The sequence below is a fragment of the Cervus canadensis genome, chromosome 20 (genome assembly GCF_019320065.1).
Source record: "Cervus canadensis isolate Bull #8, Minnesota chromosome 20, ASM1932006v1, whole genome shotgun sequence".
In the NCBI taxonomy this organism is placed as follows: Eukaryota; Metazoa; Chordata; class Mammalia; order Artiodactyla; family Cervidae; genus Cervus; species Cervus canadensis.
In genome coordinates this window covers 44,102,222-44,121,690 of record NC_057405.1, presented here as the reverse complement: position 1 = coordinate 44,121,690, position 19,469 = coordinate 44,102,222, and the positions used below count along the sequence as shown (strand labels likewise).

The 19,469-nt window shown below is 37.2% G+C and overlaps 1 protein-coding gene across 8 annotated transcripts in view; it reads right to left on the bottom strand.

The window, feature by feature from the left end:
• FAM184A (family with sequence similarity 184 member A) overlaps nt 1-19,469 on the bottom strand; it is a 120,293-nt gene that overhangs the window by 21,737 nt on the left and 79,087 nt on the right. For 4 of the 8 annotated variants that reach the window (XM_043439548.1, XM_043439549.1, XM_043439552.1 and 1 more), the window contains exons 10-12: nt 10,910-10,951; nt 2,656-2,868; nt 168-321 (exon numbers count right to left, since the gene is read on the bottom strand). In XM_043439548.1, the coding sequence (XP_043295483.1) occupies nt 168-321; nt 2,656-2,868; nt 10,910-10,951 (409 nt within the window). The remainder of the gene's footprint in view (nt 1-167; nt 322-2,655; nt 2,869-10,909; nt 10,952-19,469) is intronic. The other 4 variants (XM_043439550.1, XM_043439551.1, XM_043439553.1 and 1 more) reach the window with 1 other exon arrangement.

The following is a 19,469-nucleotide window of genomic DNA, read 5'->3' as shown; positions in this document are numbered from 1 at the left end:
CAACAGTTGCTCCTTCATCCAGTAACTTCAAATAAGATACGAACAACACTCGGATAGTCATTTCGAGGTTTCAAAAATAAAGAGTACAGTTTTGTAATTTCTTATTGAATTTCAAGTTAGAAGGATGTAAAAATAAATATGATAGGATTATAATCATTTCAAACTACCAAGCATAGCCTTTCCTTCATCTTCTAATTCAAACCGAAGTGTCTGAAGTTCCTGTTCCATTTCTATCCGGAAGCCCTCCATTGATTCCCTGTGTGCATCTTTTAATGATTGAAGCTCTGCGGAATGTTTCTGTTGTAAATGACTTTCAAGAGCCTAGAATGAGAGAAACATACTCAAATTATTATGCTAGACTACAGGAAGGGAAACGCAAACAAAATAGAAAAAATACTAAAACTCATTTATTATTTAAGGAAAACACGTCTCTAATTCATTTCAAGAAAACTAGATATAAGATCATCACTAGAAAATAAACTAGTAGGCTCACTTTAGGAGCATAAACATCATGAATCAGAGTCAATATATAATGTTTGTATTGAGATACAGACCCTTTACCTAGGGCAGTTTCCAAATAAAGCTATTTTCTTAAACTGCTAAGGAGATGTAAACCACCAAAAATTAACAAATAATTCTCCTGTGTGCACAAACTTAGACTCAGGGAAGAGGTGGAGGAGGGCAGATCAGGAAAGATCTCCTGATTAGGAAAAGAGAGGAGGGCTTTTACAACTCCAACCTTAAAAAGTGTTTGTAGCATTTTCCTACAGTCATCCTTGCTTTGTTCCTGCATTTATGAACAGAAGCAAAAGCTCTGAGAGGATGTAGCTGGAAAACTGAACTGAAGCCTTTCATGTGGTTAGTTTTAAAAGCCTAGCCAGAGGAACAGACTACATATATGTGGCCAAGACGGAGAGAAGATATATGGCCACAAGAGTGTAAAACAAAGCTCACGGTACTTCAAGTGTAGAGACTGCACTGTGCCAGGAAGGGCTCTTACCGTAATCTACAAAGGCTTCTGAGAAAGCAATCGCATTGTAAGCAGGGCTGTGTCTCTTCAATCACTACTCTAAAATGCTGCTTTTAAAAATTATTATTTGACTACTTATATTCTTTCTGAAACATAAAGTATAGGTTCCTTTAAATATAGGTAAAATAAAGGACTTTGAGTACAGACAACAGGACTTAGGGTTAGCTTGGCTACCTAATGACAGACAATAAAATTGCCGGTTCTGATTTCTTCTGAAAAATGATTACAGTTCTGAAAAGACTGTATGTATAAAATTGAAGTACTCATATGTAAGCTTATGTGTTATCATAATTCGCAAATGGAATTCAATGAATAAAGTATTTAGCAATGCTAAGGTTGAATTATTAACCAAATGAACTCCCTTGGTTTTTTTGGACAAGATCAATAGATTAAACTTACTGTACAGGCAAATTAGTTGTTTTTAAGAGTTGTTTACAAGAGTATGACATTTTTGTTTTAACAATTTTTAAATAACATACCATTTCTTAAAATAGTGTCTATACCCAAATAAAGGATTAAAATGTGTATATGTACTAACAGTATGGATGGTAAACACTATTATTAGTAACTTTTTCTATCACATCTTTATCTTAATTATCTATAAGGTCCTTAAAAGAAATTGAGAAATACAGTGTTAAGAAATGAACTATATTAAAACTAATCACACTAAGACTATGTCCAACTAACATTTTAACACAGAACTAAATAATGGATATGTGGAGATTCTGGCATATAATAAAACCAATAATGTATCTTTTCTGAGTGATCACCAAAGAGTGATACAAACAATATACAGGGAATTATACTATTTTTAAATGTCTCCAATTTCATTTCATTGTGAGTTCTGTACATAAGAAAAAGCATGAGGGGAAAAAATGGAGATAAAAACTTTAAATGTTTTGGGCACATGTATCTTTTGTAGATCTAGACTAAAAGAAAAAAATTATAAATTGGATGAAAGACTAAGTTCAAGACCAGTATTAAGAGATTACAGTGGTTATAGTAATGACTAAATTTATGTAATCACTGCTAACACATGACAAACCAGAGCATTAGTCTCATCATGACCTTGGCCTTATCATGGGAAACAGAAATAACAAATATCTGCTACAGTGTACAATTAAAGTGAAACTGAAAGTCACTCAGTCGTGTCTGACTCTTTGCAATCCCATGGACTATACAGTCCATGGAATTCTCCAGGTCAGGATACTGGAGTGGGTAGCCTTTCCCTTCTCCAGAGGATCTTCCCAACCCAGGGATTGAACCTAGGTCTCCCGCATTGCAGGTGGATTCTTTACCAGCTGAGCCACAAAGGAAGCCCAAGAATACTGGAGCAGGTAGCCTATCCCTTCTCCAGCAGATCTTCCTGACCCAGGAATCGAACCGGGGCTTCCTGAATTGCAGGCAGATTCTTCACCAACTGAGCTATCAGGGAAGCCCTACAGTGTACAATTAGTGTATGTGTTTAATCACTGTGACCCCTACAAGAAGTCATAGCCTAGAAAACACACTGAAATAAAGCAATACATAATTTTTTGGAGCAAAAAATGAATTCTTTAGAATCGTAAGGTTAACAGTGATCAGGCTGTTGGGTTACATCTGAATGTATGTCACCTAAAACTTACTCTCTGCTCCTTTTCCTTTTCTTCTTCCATGGTTTGAAATGCAAGGACGTGTGCTTCTTTTAAAGATTTATGTCTCTGCTGATGCTGCTCCTCTAACTCTTCGAGCTCTTGTGTAAGTCGCTGTCGCTCCTGTGTAAACTGGGCTTGCAGTTGCTGCAGAGAGGTCTGAGACTGGGAAAGCTGCATCTCCAGATTCTGTTTCAGGAGGGAAATCTGTGCCACGGGAGGGTACACAAGGAGGAATAAAATACAAGGCCTATTTCACACAGTGCCTATTTAAGGGGAAAAGGCATTTTGAAGATATTAACAACTGCAAAATAACTGCCTTAAAGTGCCCACTTAAAATGTTTTATAATATATCCTAGATAGCTAATCTTTAGGTGTTACCACTTTTATTCTGTTTTCAGTGCATGTGCGGTCATGTCCGAGTCTGCAACCTCACGGACTGTAGCCCATCAGGCTCCTCTGTCCATGGGATTCTCCAGGCAAGAATACTGGAGTGGGATGCCGTGCCTCCTCAGGCGATCTTCCAGCCCCAGGGATTGAACCCGCATTTCCTGTGACTCCTGCATTGCAGGCAGATTCTTCACTGCTGAGCCACAGGACTGTTTAAGGCTGTGGGCTCTGAGTCAAAATCTTAGCTCTGCCACTTGCTTCGGTCAACACCTCACCAGGCCATGTGAGAGAAAAGAGCATTTCTACACACAGTTTACTCAGAATAGTTCCTGCCACATACAAAGATTAACTGCTCAATGAAAGCCAGCTAAGATTATGTGAGAATTAAAGAAGTACTCTTTAAACAGTTTATCAATTTAGAATTCTCGTGTAAAAAACGTTTTTATTTTTGAATTTTGATTTAATTCAAAAAGATTTGCAAAACTTCAAGCTTTTTAAAAATCACAAACCTCTCACAATCTTCTAGTTACAGCCTTGTAATAATGACAGGTACTTTTCTTTCACTATGGAGAACTTATTTGTTCCTCCTATTGAAAATATCACCCTTAATACATCTGCACTGCCTCTGCATGTTTTAAAATACTTAATTTAAAACCTTTATTAACCAACAGAAGCACAAAATATGTATAAGCATCTGTATATATGTGTGTGTATCCACATATACATTTGTTGAAACCATCTTATTTGATCTATTTCTCTTCTCATGTAACGAAACTGTAAACTTGAAACTAGACGACTCAATCATATTCTACAAGTCTGAGGCTAACGGGAACTTAAGGAAACCAGATAAAAAGTTGTCAAATGTATCCCATTAAATAATAAGATGCTGTGTTTACATGTAGGTAAAACTGTTTCTGTGGCCAAGAAAGCTAATGGAAAGAAAAGACTTTAAAGTGACTTTCTGTAAATAAGAAAAAACTTTCTTTTGATTGATGGAAGGCAGACATAGGCTGCCTCACATGTCTTACCATGAAGGTACGTGAGAAAGAAAATGATAGGCTGAAGGATCACCAGCAATGCAAACTGAGAAAGAAAAATAAGAAAGAACGAACTGGAAGACAGGAGAGGGCAGAGGCCAGCAGCAGGAAACAGGCACAGACTGTACTGAGCTTTGGGTAGATGACAGCCGTCTGGAAGGGTCTGGGGCAAGGGCAAGGTTATACGTCAGGATCAGAAGTAAAGGTGAGCACGTGCAGAGGGTCAAGTAGCGACGAGAAATGATGCTACTGATATACGTTCAATCTGTCTTAACATATTTCCAAAGAAGTGACTTTACCTATTGAAAGTTATATGAATTCTACTCACTAATTTCCACATAAGCCTAAGATTTCAGAGGTTATTTCCATGTTTGGAGTCATGGTGAACTGCAACACTCTGACCCCAGGTAACGCAACTCCTCACACCTCTAAATGGCAGGAGCACTGACGAGTCACAGCTCAAACAAACCTGCGCGTGTAAAACTGCAGGAGAAAGGCGCAGCAACAGCTAAGCCTTCCTTGTGTGAGCTGGGGGGCCAAACAAACCAGGTCATGTGATTTCTCACCATTTGTGCAAAGAAAATCAGGATGAAATGAGTACTAAAGACAACCTCCAAAGAAAAAAGAATCAAAACAGCGTAAAAGGTAATAAAAATGTGTATTTGTGAACCCTGATGTGTAAAGTGGTAGAGTTAGCTGGTTCTTGAAATAAGACAAGGATCCTACCCACTCTCTTCCCAAGTTCAACCCTAGTCCCAGACCCAGAATAGGGACCCACGTGACTGCCTTGTTCCTGGTGACAACTTACTAGAACATATATGGGAACATTAGGGAAAGACTACATTACATAAAGAATAGTGACTGATCCTATCAAAGCTATTATTGGGCCCCTGGCCAAGTGAGGATGAATTTACCCAGTGAACAAGCTGCTCACCAAGCCATCTGCCCTGGTATGCATCCAAGTCCTCTCAAAGAAAAGTGGCATAGCGTTCTGATTTGTACACAGGCACCACATGGGCTAGTGGGGGCCCTGGATCCTGTCCTCCAGTTAAGGGTGCACTTAGGTTAGTAAGAAGCCAATCAATTCACAGCAGTGTAGCTTTTTTTTTTTCTGAACTATCTATTTCAAAAGGTCACTGTATCAAGAAGAGCTCCCATAGGTTAATTTGACTATAATTTGACTCACACTTGAACCAATTAAGGATGAAATTTATAAAGAAGTACAACACTTAAAATTAATGAATACCAGTTTTGTAACAGTTATACATTTAAAATCTTAGCACACTTTTTAAACCTCTCCAGCGTAAATACTTTAAATCATAATATACTTTACCTTGAAAGAACTCCAAAGTAATATTTTTAATTTTAGGATATATGATTAATCTTTATATTTAAGCAAATATAAAGTATATGCAAAAAGACATTATCATGCAATTTAGTCCTCAAGTATACTTAGTTTATACACTTTATATTCTTAATTTTGAAAGCATATGAAAATAATATTAAGGCTATCTAAAAATCTTTGGAGTCATGCTCAAAACAGTAACATTATTTGTAAGCAGGAAGCCTTTATCATGCAATGCAGCATCAAAACTTATTTTGCTCTTTTTAAAAATTAAATTAGTAGATGGCATTAAAGTTCCAGCCTTTATTCAGCATGAAAATTACATGGCACTTTTAAAGACAGAAATAATGAGCAAAGCAATGTAAAATGAGCTGTTTTATAGCTATAACTTAAACAGCAGAGTTTAGTACACTTTATGGAAATAAATACTAATATAAAACTTCATTAATTAAAAAAAAGACTTTGCATTAAATAGTCTAGGTAACTTAGATCAATACTCTGATAACAGTATTACAGAAAGGCAATTGTTGAATAAATGAGAAGCAGTACTAGTTGCTTCAAATTATTTTCAAATTATGAAGTATATGGTATAAATTTTTACACGTTTGTTGTAATTTTAAATCTTAAAGCTTTTTATTTTGCTGATTTTAAATGAACCAAAGAGAATATTTTAGAAAAAATTTTCATCCTAATTAAATAATTCCCACCACAGCAGTTTATATATGAATTAAGTAACATTCTACTAATCAGGAGGTACCAGATACTTTGCAAATAATTTTAAAAGCCAAACTTCACTGTCAGTAATTGCTACCTTCTGATCTCTACCATTTACAATACTATCTTTTTTAAAATAAGGCTGTACAAATTTCAAAAAGACAAAATTAAAGACATATAGATATATTTTTCTGAAGAAGGGGAAGCTTTACCTCTTTCCAACAGGGCGGTTTCACAAAGATTCTGTACCTCTGCAATGGTGTTTGTGGAAATCCCTCAAAACAGAAACTGAAATATCACATCTGAGGTACTGGATATGATAGGATGTCAACACGAGACATGTCATTCACTATGTACGCCCTACTTACAACCTTTGGTTTTTGATGCACTCTAGTTTTCTTTACCCCTAACAAAAATCTTATCACAGAAATCAAAGAATACAGAAAATATACAAATAGTTTATCCTCAAAACAAAGCATAACCTGAGACAGTAAATGTAATCTGTGGTTCTCAAACCTGGCTGTATATCGGAATCATTTCTGTAAATTTTAATAAATGTACTTGTCCAGTCACTGACCCTTGGCTATTCTGATTAAATAGGTCTGGAATTGAGCCCAGACCACCTAACATAATTTCTAACTACCAAAGTAATGTGTTCGTTGTGAAAAAAAATTTCTTTAATAAAGGAGTTTATAAAATGAAAGGGCAAGTATCCTTCCCTTTCCTCACCAAATTCCAATCTCTAAGGGTAATCAGTTCTAACATTTTGGTATCTCCCAAGACTCCTTTTTTTTTTTTTTTTGCATTTGCATGTGTCTGTATTTATTTATAAATGACAACAGTCTGGAAGAAAGTGCACCAAATTGTTAACAGTGTTTTATTTTAGGCACATGTCTCCCAAGACTCTTATGACTTATCTCTTTCTTAATTTCCTGTTTTGTTTTCTTTTGCTTTTTTTAAACTACGTTATGCGTAAATGGGTGGATGGATGACTTTCACCATGTAGAGTGTACATCTGGCATGATATGACAAAAATTACTTGGGGGCCCCAGGGCACACCTCAAGAGACCAGAGCTTAATGTCCAAAGTAGTTGAAACAGAGACCCATGGGGCTGCTGTTGGAACAGACATTCCCTATGTCTTAAACAGAGAAATAAAACATCAACTTCCTTCATGAAACCATGAGGGTGTCAAGATCCGCAGGTGTTGCTATGGTTTTTCAAACATTCAACTATATGTAGCTCCCTTCAAGCTGAGTATACTCATGGATTTACTTAATGATGGTCAATGATTTCTCCACCAGGGAGGCCAACAAGTTTGGTTTTAGAGGTTTGTTTTTCCTCTCATGGGGGCATTTCTAGCGTATACAATCCATGACATGTAGGAATGCCCCATTCTTTTCAAAGACTACAGATAATGCAAACGGGCAGGCACCATTTCGTCCTTCCCAAATGCCCATCTCCCCCTTTTTCTTTCTTCACAGAGAGTTGAACTCTTGAGTTTGTTCAGGAACTGAATGAAAATCCCAATCTTCAAGAATGCAGGCCCCTCTCCCAGCACCAAGGAGTGAATTAAAACTGGGATAAGAAAGTCACAGTAACCTAACTCTAAGGTCCTATCATTCCGTCTTAGTTAATAAGCTAAAAGGAAGTATGTGGAGAATTTGGAGGAGGGGGAGAGACTTTATTTCCTGATTTAAACACTGCTAATGGAGAGTCTCCTGTGTTAGCATAGTTGTTCAAGAACGTGAAAGCTGGAGCTGTAGCAGCCATGCTGCAACCGTGACACGACCAACCTGAGGCCCCAAGGCTAACACACTGAACACGGCAAAACAGAAGTACAGAAAGAACCTGGGCGCTTCATTAAGTATACTGACGGCATGAGCCACTGTTAACTGGGTGTTCTGCTGCTTAAAGCCAGATTTCTCCTAGTAGACATCATTCAAAGTACAAATACACTATAACTGCTTTAATCCTTTCTGATGGAAATTCAGATCATCTCACCTGATTTTGCTATTACAAATGCTGTACCAAAACACTCCAAAATAAATGGTCTGAACACATGCTCATGTGAGTCTATCAGAAGGGTGAATCTCTCTCTCTCTTTGAAGTTTCACAGATGACTTTAATGCAGTCATAGTTGAGAAGCACTGCTCTGGAGTTCATAAAAGTAAGACTCTGGCTGCTTCTTTAATGAGAATCTTAAAGCAATGTCCAGAGAAGTCTTTGAAGCTCTGGTCTTTTACTTGTCCTCTGCTCTCAGTTCATTTTATGAGATCAAGGAGGAAAACAACCTATCTTCTTTAAGTAATATTACCTATGGCCTTTTCTCCTAGTTTTGGTCAATTTATCAAGATACTGGTGAACAATTTATCTAGTGATTCTGTGTGTTTTTGAAAAAGGCTGTCATATAGATTACGATTTTTTAAAAATGACTTGCTTTCCAGGGTAGAGGCTTTGTGTAAGAGGGTTCATTCATTTTTTGTGAAAACAAGAAAAATTAGCAAGAAAAAACAATTTGAAAAATAGGATGTTTAAGGACAATTTCATTTTTCAATAAATTATAGGTGTGGAGTTGTAGAATTGTGTTGAGCCAGAATACTTGTTAATTTTGACAAGAAAGGTCAACATAAATTATTAGAAAGTCTAAACCACATGATATTAATATTCAGTTCAATACTTTCAAATATATAAAGCAACATTAAAAACATCTACATAGGCCCAGTAGAGGACAGCAGAATAATTTATTACTATGTTAACAATTTATATAAATGCTCATGTAAAACATTTGAAACTGTTTGAATATTTTAATTCTTTCTATCATTTTTCCTTTTTAACCTCTAATTTGCTATTTTTAAAGGGCCTGGCTAAGAAAAGTCAACTTAAGCTTCTGAAATTACGACCATTCAGGAAAATACTGAATCATCCATAATTTTCTGGTATTTTCTAAGAAGACCTATAAACTGAGTTTATTGATTGAGAACCACAGTAATGCCTACTTAATGTCCTTTAGATAGTTTTGGAATATTTCCAGTCATCCTCTGTCTTAGTTGAAAAAATTACCAAGTTTTTATAAACAGAGGCATCAACAATTACTTGTTCTCTTAGAACAAGACAGCATATAGTGGGACACTTCTTGCACGGAAGGCTGGCTAAACAGTGTGTGGAGGGGGTGGGTAGCTCTCACTTGGCTGAATGATACTGACAAGGTCACATCTTGTTTGGGAGATGTCTGAGTGAACAGTTCGTCCTCAGTGACTATGATGTTACAAAAGAGAACTAATTAATGGGGATTTCATTGTGTTACAGACCTCTTTTGCTTATTTTGTAGGAGATGAATCAAGGCATTCTCATTCAATTACTAATAGATTTAAATTAAATAAAATTGTTTTTGCTTTAATGAACACCTTTTCATTTATAACTGTTTAGGGGAAAGTGACTATGTTGTCACAAGTATTTTGAAGTACAACTCAAATAATTTTTGACAATAATCAGTCGTATCTTATTTGGGGTTCTTATTTCTATCCCAATTAGCATGCATGTCAGAAAGTCTGGACTGATACAGCAACCATGCCCGAATTCTTACTATGCTCTATGTGACTGTTAAAAAAAATTTCTAAATGTAGCCTTAGTTCGCCAACATTGAGTACCACTTTAAAATACATTAAAGAAAATGGTATTAAATGTATTCATGTATTTCTAATTTTCATATAGACAGTAAAGTTGGACATAAAGAACAGATAAAAATTTTCTTGCACAGTAGAAAGAAATTAAGGAGATAGGAGGACACAGTTTTGAAATATAAAAATTTCATAGGACCATTCTAGACTCAAGATTTGATTCCTCTAGGTCAGGAATTGGCACATTAGAGTCTGTTTCTATAAATTAAAGGATTCATTCACATATTGCCCATGGGCACTTCCATATAACAGCAGAGGCCAGTAGGTGTCACAGACACTGCATGACCCACAAAGCTCGAAACATTTATTGTCTGGTCTTTTGCAGAAAAAGCTTGCTGACCTCTGCCCTACGATATCAAGAAAAATATTCAAAGATGCTTACCTCTCTGCTAACTTATTTTAAAGAACAAGTTGGGTATGGGTTCGATGTGAAAATAAATCTCATTTTTCTCTTCATATGTAAAGAAAAAAATTTTAATTATTGTTTAAATGGAATATTACTTTGAAGCTTAATATCTGCACTTTTGAGTGTGCCTAAGTAAAAGAAGAGCATTGCCAAGTCTTTGGAAAGGGATTTACTCCATTTTGCTTTAAATCTTTTAATAATTGTAACATTAAAATGTAAAATATATTCTGAATCTATGAACCTGCACAACTATCTGATACTCTTAAAAAGTCAATTGATACTACTCTTTCAAAAAACAAACTACTTTAACAAAAGAAGGAATACATTTACATTTATTTCCATTTTTATTAGAGTCAACAAGTTGACAGTTTTTCAAAATATTACTGTATCTATCAGTGCAAATACTAAAATAATGAATTTTATGTATGAGAAGTAAAATCTTGCTTGGCTTTAAAATAAAATGCATGCTTATCAATATAGTGTGATAGATGTGTGCACATACACAAATGAAAGGCTGAAAGTTAGAAGCTTTGCTACCTATATACAACATATCTTACTGATGCCAAAAAGTGTATTTTTTAATATCATAAGTTAAAGCTTTCAAGCAGTGATGATGTTGATGCAAAACCAAAAGTGCAACATGCCCTGTGTACAAAGTGTAAGTGCCGCTCACTTACATTGTTGATAGATTTATGCAAAGCTTCCCCCAGAGAGTGCCGCTATGAAAAGATCACAGGAATAAAGGGAAACATTCAGAAATCGACTAAGTGAAAGAAAGAGGGATAAAAAGGGAGAGTAAGACATAGAACATTAATTATAATATGCTCAAGAAACAGGTAAGTTGAAAACAGTTCTGAAAAAGAAATCAGACAAAAAGAACTTTATGACACAGAGTCTACATTATCTGTAGTCCTTTAAAACAGTGTCTGATGCTTTCGGGCTTGCAAACTTACCTATGAAAGATACCAAAGGATAGCACATGTAAACCAGGGGTCAGTTTAAAAGATAATGGTTATTGAAGCACCTGGAAGGAATATTACTGTTCTAAATTCCTTCCAGAAATCTATAATATAATGCCTCAAAGTATTCCACTCAGCACTGGAGTAGGTTCTAGAAGGATTTCTTTTGTGAGAAATGAGCAGATGAGAACTGAAACACTAACTTCATTGACTACATAATTTGAGGGCTAAAGATAAATATGAGATAATCATTGAAAATGTAAAGACTGAATAATAATCTGGTTTAGGGTTAAAGTTCAGAGGAAAGGAAGAAACAATGCCTTTGTATCTTTTCAACCCTATTTCCTAGACTGTATTTGATAAAATTATACATGACCTGGGTTCATTTTTTAGCTCATTGAAATGCTGAGTGATAAACCATTGGAAAAACATACTATCCCTCCCCTAAATATGGGAAAAATGTGATTTAATTTTCAATTGCCTCATTTTTTTGCCTTCCAAGGGTACAAAATACTATTTTAAATTTATATTACTAATAGAGGAAAGTTTCTGCAAAGTGGCTTTTACTGTGGACATTAATCAAATTTTCAGATGGAATATAATTATCTTTTCCCCCATAATGTGAATATTCCTTAATGTGTTATAAACTAAAGATAACTTTTATTTGGTAAACAATTATTTACTAATACCCTAAGACTAATTTAGGATATAGTTCACAGAGCTGAAAAAAATAAGTTGAGAAAAACTATTAACTTTCTGTTTGATTATTCTATAACTTCTCAGTTTAAACTCTCATATTTTAATTTTATTTTTTACTTTATTCTTTCTTCTACTTATAATATTCTTTATAGACCAAGGAGATACTTCTCCAGAGTTCACAAAGTTTATGCAAATCTGATGGGTTTCTTAGCTTTTTTTTTAACCTCTTTGTATTTCTCTGAACTGATATCCTTGTACTAGAAGTTAATCCAAAATGAATGTCATTTACTTATGAAGGGATTTTTTCATTCTTTAAAGTATCATCAGACAAAAAAAGTATGGATGTTATTTAGGATTCCTGAACTAACTGATAAATTAGACCAATATTATAGATCAGAGGTTCTTCAATAGGAATTCTAGATTTTCTATAAGAGAAGTATATTTGAACATCTGGAATCTGAACTCATATGGTCACTACCTCTGTCCTCATATTGATGCAGGCCATGGAAATATCTAAACCAAAAGTCCTGGTCCACAAGCTGTGACCTGGGGTGACTGACATCACAGACCTGGCAACAGCGATTAGAACAGGCACAGCAGTGGTGATGGGTCACAATACCCTTATTGGTGAGTACATAAAGGAAGTAAGATTTGCTTGTTTAAAGAATTTTTATTAGAGTACTATTATATTCTAGGAAGTACAAAGTGATATAGAGAACTGAATAAGATACTAAACAAACATACATAAATTAAAAAGTAAGAAAAAGTTCATGATAAATGGGATTTTAAAAGGTTGATGTGATAGGAAGTGACTAGATGTGATATTGTGTTGATGGTAAAGAAAGATCTTTGGAAAAAAGTGTCATTTAAACTTAGAATCAGTGAAGAAGCCAGCCACAAAATGAAATGATTTGGGGGAAAGAGTGTATAGGCAGAAGGATTAGCTCAGAGGCCCTAAGGTGTGAGTGAGTTGGAATGACTGGGTGTGTGGGGGGTTGTTTGTGAGGCTGAAATGAGATAGGACATATTTGTTGTTGAGTTGCTAAGTCACATCTGACTCTTTGCGACTTCATGGACTGTAACCCACCAGGCTCCTCTGTCCGTGGGATTTCCCAGGCAAGAGTACTGGAGTGGGTTGCCATTTCCTTCTCCTGGGGATCTTCCCCACCCAGGGATCGAAGCTGAGTCTCCTGCATTGCAGGCAGATTCTTTACTGCTGCGCCACCAGGGACTAAAGAGCCTTAATTCAGTGGGGACCCCTGAAAGAATTTTAAGCAGGAAAATGGCATGATCTGATTTACATCATAAAAGATTACTTCAAGTTTGTGGGGGAAAGGTGAAATTGGGGGAGCTAAATAGAAGGCTATTATATGGTGGTTTGGACTAGTGTTTGCTAAGAGAGACAGAAGCAGGTGGAACTGGGATTTGTTTCAGAGGTGGAATAAACAGGATTGAGATTACATGAGAGATCAGAAAAGAGAGAAAGCAAGGATGACTCTTCGGTTTTTGTTCTGGACAAAAAGCAGTGCCAGGAAGTGAAGATGATGAGATAGGGATTGAGAATCAATACTTTTGAGCCATACATGCTAAGTCTGAGATGCCTTTTAGATAACCAAGTGACTGAGTGTGGACGAAGACAAAGGCTGGAGATTTAACTTGGATTTAACTGGAAGTCACTGACCTATACAGACGGGGCTTGTTCGGAGGCTGAGGGTAAAGAATCCACCCGCCAATGCAAGAGACCCAGGAGAGCTGGGTTCGATCCCTGGGTCAGGAAGATCCCCTGGAGGAGGGCATGGCTACCCACTCCAGTATTCTTGCCTGGAGAACCCCCACGGAGAGAGGAGCCTGGAGGGCTGCAGGCCGTGGGGTCACCAAGAGTTGGACACGACTGAGCAACTGAGCATGCAGGGCCTACAGATGGTATTTAAAACACAAAATGGGCTGGGATCCCCCAGTAAATGTTTGAGAGAATACTGGATGAGCTAAAAATCTATATGCAAGTATATTATTTGGCAAGTATTCTATATGAGCAAGATCCATGTTAAGAAAAATTAATGCTATATAAGTCAGTTTCCCTTAAAGCATCTTAAGCTACTTGTTTTTGAGATGACTGAAAAGGGCTTTAAGAGGTCCTCTTCAGCTCATTAGAGCACTTGAATATTTCAGCACAGAAGGCTTACTAAGGTGTTTCAGGATTTCTGGTCTTGATGGATGAATATAATCAGACTTTCAGCTATTATAAGTGAGGAAGAAAAACTGAAAATAACTGAAAAAGTTGCTGCAATTAACAAGAAATTTACAGCTTTGTACATAAGAAAACTATACTCTTAGGACTAATCTCATTGTTCTAATCCTCAGTTTACTCATTTAGAAAATACCACAAGGTTTTTATAGATAGATGTTTGCAGTTTACAAACGCACTGGTATATAAATATTGAAATCCACTGAATTACAGGGCTTCCCAGGTGGTGCTAGTGGTGAAGAACCTGCCTACTAATGCTGGAGACATAAGAGATGTGGGTTTGATCCCTGGGTCGGGAAGATCCCCTGGAGGAGGATATGGGAACCCACTCCAGTATTCTTGCCTGGAGAATCGCCACGGACAGAGGAGCCTGGTTGGGTATGGTCCACAGGACGGAAGAGACTTAGCATGCACACACTTAATGAAAAGCTTTTAGAGGACCATGGCTTGTTCATATTTTGCATCCAAAGTGCCAAACTTAGTACCTGGCAAGGAGTAAATGGTCAATAAATGTTTACTAAATGACTAAATGAATGGTATGGACTTTTCTTACTGAGTTAGTTCTTACTACTCTCTCTCTTTTCCCCTTCCCCACAGTAACATAAGAAGCAATAAGAAACTTTTAGATAACAAAAAGAAGTTATTTAGAAAAAAAACATAGATATCTTGTTGACAGAAGCCAACAGAATCTAAGACTTAGAAATGTATTCCCTCAGAGAAATGAACTCATGAGTATACTAAATATTTGTATTAATCTGAACAAGGACAGACTGCCAAACAACATCACTGAACAGCACCTATCCTGTCCTACTCTGGTCTGTTCTCTGTACTGCAGTCAGAGTTTTGAAACTTTAATATTTGAATGTGTTAGATTCATCAAACCTTACTTAAAATCTTTCAGTGGCTCGTCATGGCACTTTAGATAAAATCTCCACAAGGCAAACATCTCCACAAGGCAGACCCTGCTGCCTACCTCCCCCATCTTCCTAGCTCTCTAATATAGGTATTTGGGGGCTGCCTGAGGACCTTTGCACATACTTCCCCTTCTGCCCAGAATGCTGTTCTCCTTCTCCTCTTGGCCTGATTCCGCTTCTCTTCCAGGTAAAAGATCCTGCACTTAGAGAAGCCTTCCCCATACAACATTACAGTCGTAATGAATTAATGTGCCATTTCTATTTGCCTTCTTTTCTAGATTATAAACAAAGGAAAGTGAGACAGCCCTGTTACTGGTCTGTCACAGTGCCTAGCATATCAGAAATACTGAATTTTTAACATATGTCAAAATTTTGTATTCTGACAATAGAATTTTCTTTACTAACAGAAGAAATGTTACTTGTTAAATTTCTAAATTCCTTGAAACAATATCTACACTAATCTTACACTGCATTCAAGTAAGATATGTTAAATCTTAATAAAATATTCCAAAATTAAGTATCTAACATATAACACTGTACTTTCTTAAATTATGGAAAGTTTTCTCCAATATTATTTTCAAGTATACTAATATCTAGAGAAAAGCAACCAATAAACCTAAGATTAGAAGTGGGAATCACAATTTTAATAATTATCCTGAAACAAAAAATAAAAAAAGTCATGAACGATTGTTTCATATTTAAACTAAATCAGTAATAACAGGTTTTTCAATGAAATTAAGGTGAAGAGAAGCTAATGTTAGATAATTTTAACACTTCTCAGAGGCTAGGTCTTTAACTTTATAATCATATATCTACTGAATGTTTTCAAATCCAAAGTATTGTAATTATTTTTAGTATCTTGCCATAGGAAATGGAAATAAATGTATTTACTATTACAGTGCTATCTAGAAGTTCTTGATATTTTTCAGGTGTCTTCTGGGTCCTAGTACCTGTGAAGGCATAGACTGTTCTGCATTTCATCACAGTCCCACTGCAGTATTTTGCAAAACAGATATACACATACACACACTCAACACACATTAAAACTACTCAGGGGGCAGGTGGGAACTTCCCAGTAGTCCAGTGGTTAAGACTACACACTCCCAGTGTAGGTAAGGGTTCAGTCCTTGGACAGGGAACTAAGATCCTGCATGCTGTGTTCAGTTCAGTTCAGTTGCTCATTTGTGTCCGACTCTTTGCAACCCCATGAACCCACAGCACACCAGGCCTCCCTGTCCATCACCAACTCACAGAGTCCACTCAAACCCATGTCCATTGAGTTGGTGATGCCATCCAATCATCTCATCCTCTGTCTTCCCCTTCTCCTGCCCTCAATTTTTCCCAGCATCAGGGTCTTTTCAAATGAGTCAGCTCTTCGCATCAGGTGGCCAAAGTATTGGAGTTTCAGCTTCAGCATCAGTCCCTCCAATGAACACCCAGGACTGATCTCCTTTAGGATGGACTGGTTGGATCTCCTTGCAGTCCAAGGGACTCTCAAGAGTCTTCTCCAACACTACAGTTCAAAAGCATCAATTCTTCGGCATTCAGCTTTCTTCACCATCCAACTCTCACATCCATACATGACCACTGGAAAAACCATAGCCTTGACTAGACAGACCTTTGTTGGCAAAGTACTCTCTGCTCTTTAATATGCTGTCTAGGTTGGTCATAACTTTCCTTCCAAGGAGTAAGAATCTTTTAATTTCATGGCTGCAGTCACCATCTGCAGTGATTTTGGAGCCCAGAAAAATAAAATCTGCCACTGTTTCCCCATCTATTTGCCATGAAGTGATGGGACCAGATGCCATGATCTTAGTTTTCTGAATATTGAGCTTTAAGCCAACTTTTTCACTCTCCTCTTTCACTTTCATCAAGAGGCTCTAGTTCTTTACTTTCTGCCATAACGGTGGTGTCATCTGCATGCTGAGTGGTACGGTCAAAAAAAAAAAAAAATCTACAAAAAGCCTATAGCTAAAACTAACCAGTATTTTACCACATCTTTTTAAAGCTAGGTATAGATATCACAGTTCCATCTCTTCGTTTTCTTTTCCCAGGGTCCAGGCTGAATCTCTGATATTTCTTTCACATAGTTTCCTGCTCTCCTAATTTCTCAGGAGAGGATTCTGAACCTTCAAGCTTCACTTGTCTCCTGTTGTTGCTTAGGACTTCTGTCAAGGTCATGGTCTAAGTTAGCTGAGAAGAGATGGTAACTCTGGGTCCTTTTCTATCCCCTCTACTTCAGTATCTGCTTGCAGCCATTCTTCCATTAAAAGGTAGTATTGTTATTCATTTAACATGGGCAGACAACTGAGGAAAATATAATCTTTTTTCAATAGAGAGAAGTACAATTTCTAAAGAGAGAATTTCTTTCTTCCTAACATAAAACTTAAGAGCCAGCAGAATGAGTACTGAGCTTACAGAACCAAACTGATTCAAAATTTTGTGTTCCAAATAGTCTAGACCAGTGCTAACAAGGGTTATAATTGAGACCCACATGTGTCACTTTAATATTTTAATAGCCATATTAAAAAAAGTAAAATTATTTTTAGGCATATATTTAACCCAATATATCCCAAGCACTAGCATCTCAACATGTAACTAAAAAAATAAATAAATAAAATCAATCTTCAACATGTAACTGAATAAAAAGTACTAGTGAGACATTCCATTTTTTTTTATATTAAATTTTCAAAACCCAGTATATATTTTACATTGACATCTCAAATTGGATGAAGCTCACTTCAAGTGCTCAGCAGTCATAGGTGGCCTGCTACCATATTAGACAACACTCATCTAGAAATCAGAAAGCATTCTGCAACAGCCTTAAACTGGCTTTTCTGTCACTCTTGATCAACAGCATTGATTTTGATGCTCCATTTCTTATTCATGTCATTGTTCTTTCCTACTGAGCGTGAAAAATGCCCAAGTATCTGGTGGTTGTAGAATCAATAAGTCTAAAACCAAACTCACCACCTCATCCCCTTTCAGTGAAGTAGTCGTGACCTTCCTCTCTCAGATGATCATCTTCTTTCCATTATCTTGGTTTCAAATCCTGGGCCAGCTTTAACATGTCCTTCTCCTTTACCAAAGTATTCCATCAAATTTGTTCCTTTATGATTTCTCTTGTAATTCTCAGTGAAATAAACTTAATTCAGGTCCTATTTGGGTGGCATTATTTGCACTTCATATATTTGACAACTTCCTCTTTGAATGCCTGCCTCGGTTTTTCTTTATTTAGCAACACCTGAGAGCTGATTATATGCAAGGCACATTTTAAGCTGCTGGGATGCAGCAGTGAACAACACAGGTAAAGACCCAGCACTCATGGAACTACATTCTAACAGGAAAGAGAACCAATATGATGCTATGTGGTAACAAATGTTTTGAAGAAACACAAAGCAGAATAAAAAGACAGAGTGACAAAAGGAGGCTATTTTTGGGGAAGTGGTCAAGGAAGATCTTTTTGAAGAATTAAGATCTGTGCATAGGGCTTCCCTGGAGGCTCAATGGTAAAGAAACAACCAGCCAATTCAAGAGACACGGGTTTGATCCCTGGTCCGGGAAGATCCCAAAAGCCGTGGAGCAACTAAGACCATGAACCACAACTATAGAGCCTGTGCTCTAGAGCCTGGGAACTGTGACTACTGAGTCCATGCACCCTAGAGCTGAGCTCTGCAACAAGAGAAGCCACTGCAATGAGGAGCCTGTGCACTGCGACAAAGAGTAGCCCCCGCTCACTACAACTAGAGAAAAGCCTGCCCAGCAATGAAGACCCAGCACAGTCAAACATAAATATCTTTTGAAAAAAAGATTTGAGCAGGGAATTGAACAAATTGAGGAACAAGCCATGTAGATCTGGGGAAGGTGGACTCCATAAGCACTGGAAGATGCAGAGGCCCTGAGATGGATCACGCTTGGTGCATGTGGTCCAGAAACTCCACTCCAAGTAGACCAGGATGGCTGTAAAAAACGAAGGGAGACAGCGCAGCAGATGACGCTGGCCATGCAGACAGAGGCCAAATCACGAGGCTCCTGCAGGCCACAGTAAGAGTGTGGCGTGCACTCTAAAAAGGTGACGGGAAGCCACTGGTGGATTTGAAGATTACAGTAACATCATCCAATTAATATTTTAAGAGTATCACTTTGGTTGGATGGAAAACAATTTGTAGGTAGGTAAGAGAAGAAGCAGGGAAACCAAACATAGGTTCCAGGTGCGGCACAGAAGGGTAGCGGAGGAAGTGGTAGGACATGAGCAGATCTGGATGTTCCTGGAAGGCAGAACAGCAGAAGATGCTGGTGGCTGGCTGCACAGCAGGTGAGAGAGGAGGCAGTCACTCGTACTGCTTAGATAGCTAGGCAGCAAGGAACGACAGTGTCTAGCAGGAGCGGTCTGGCTTAGGCTGAGGTGGTGGAGGGATGC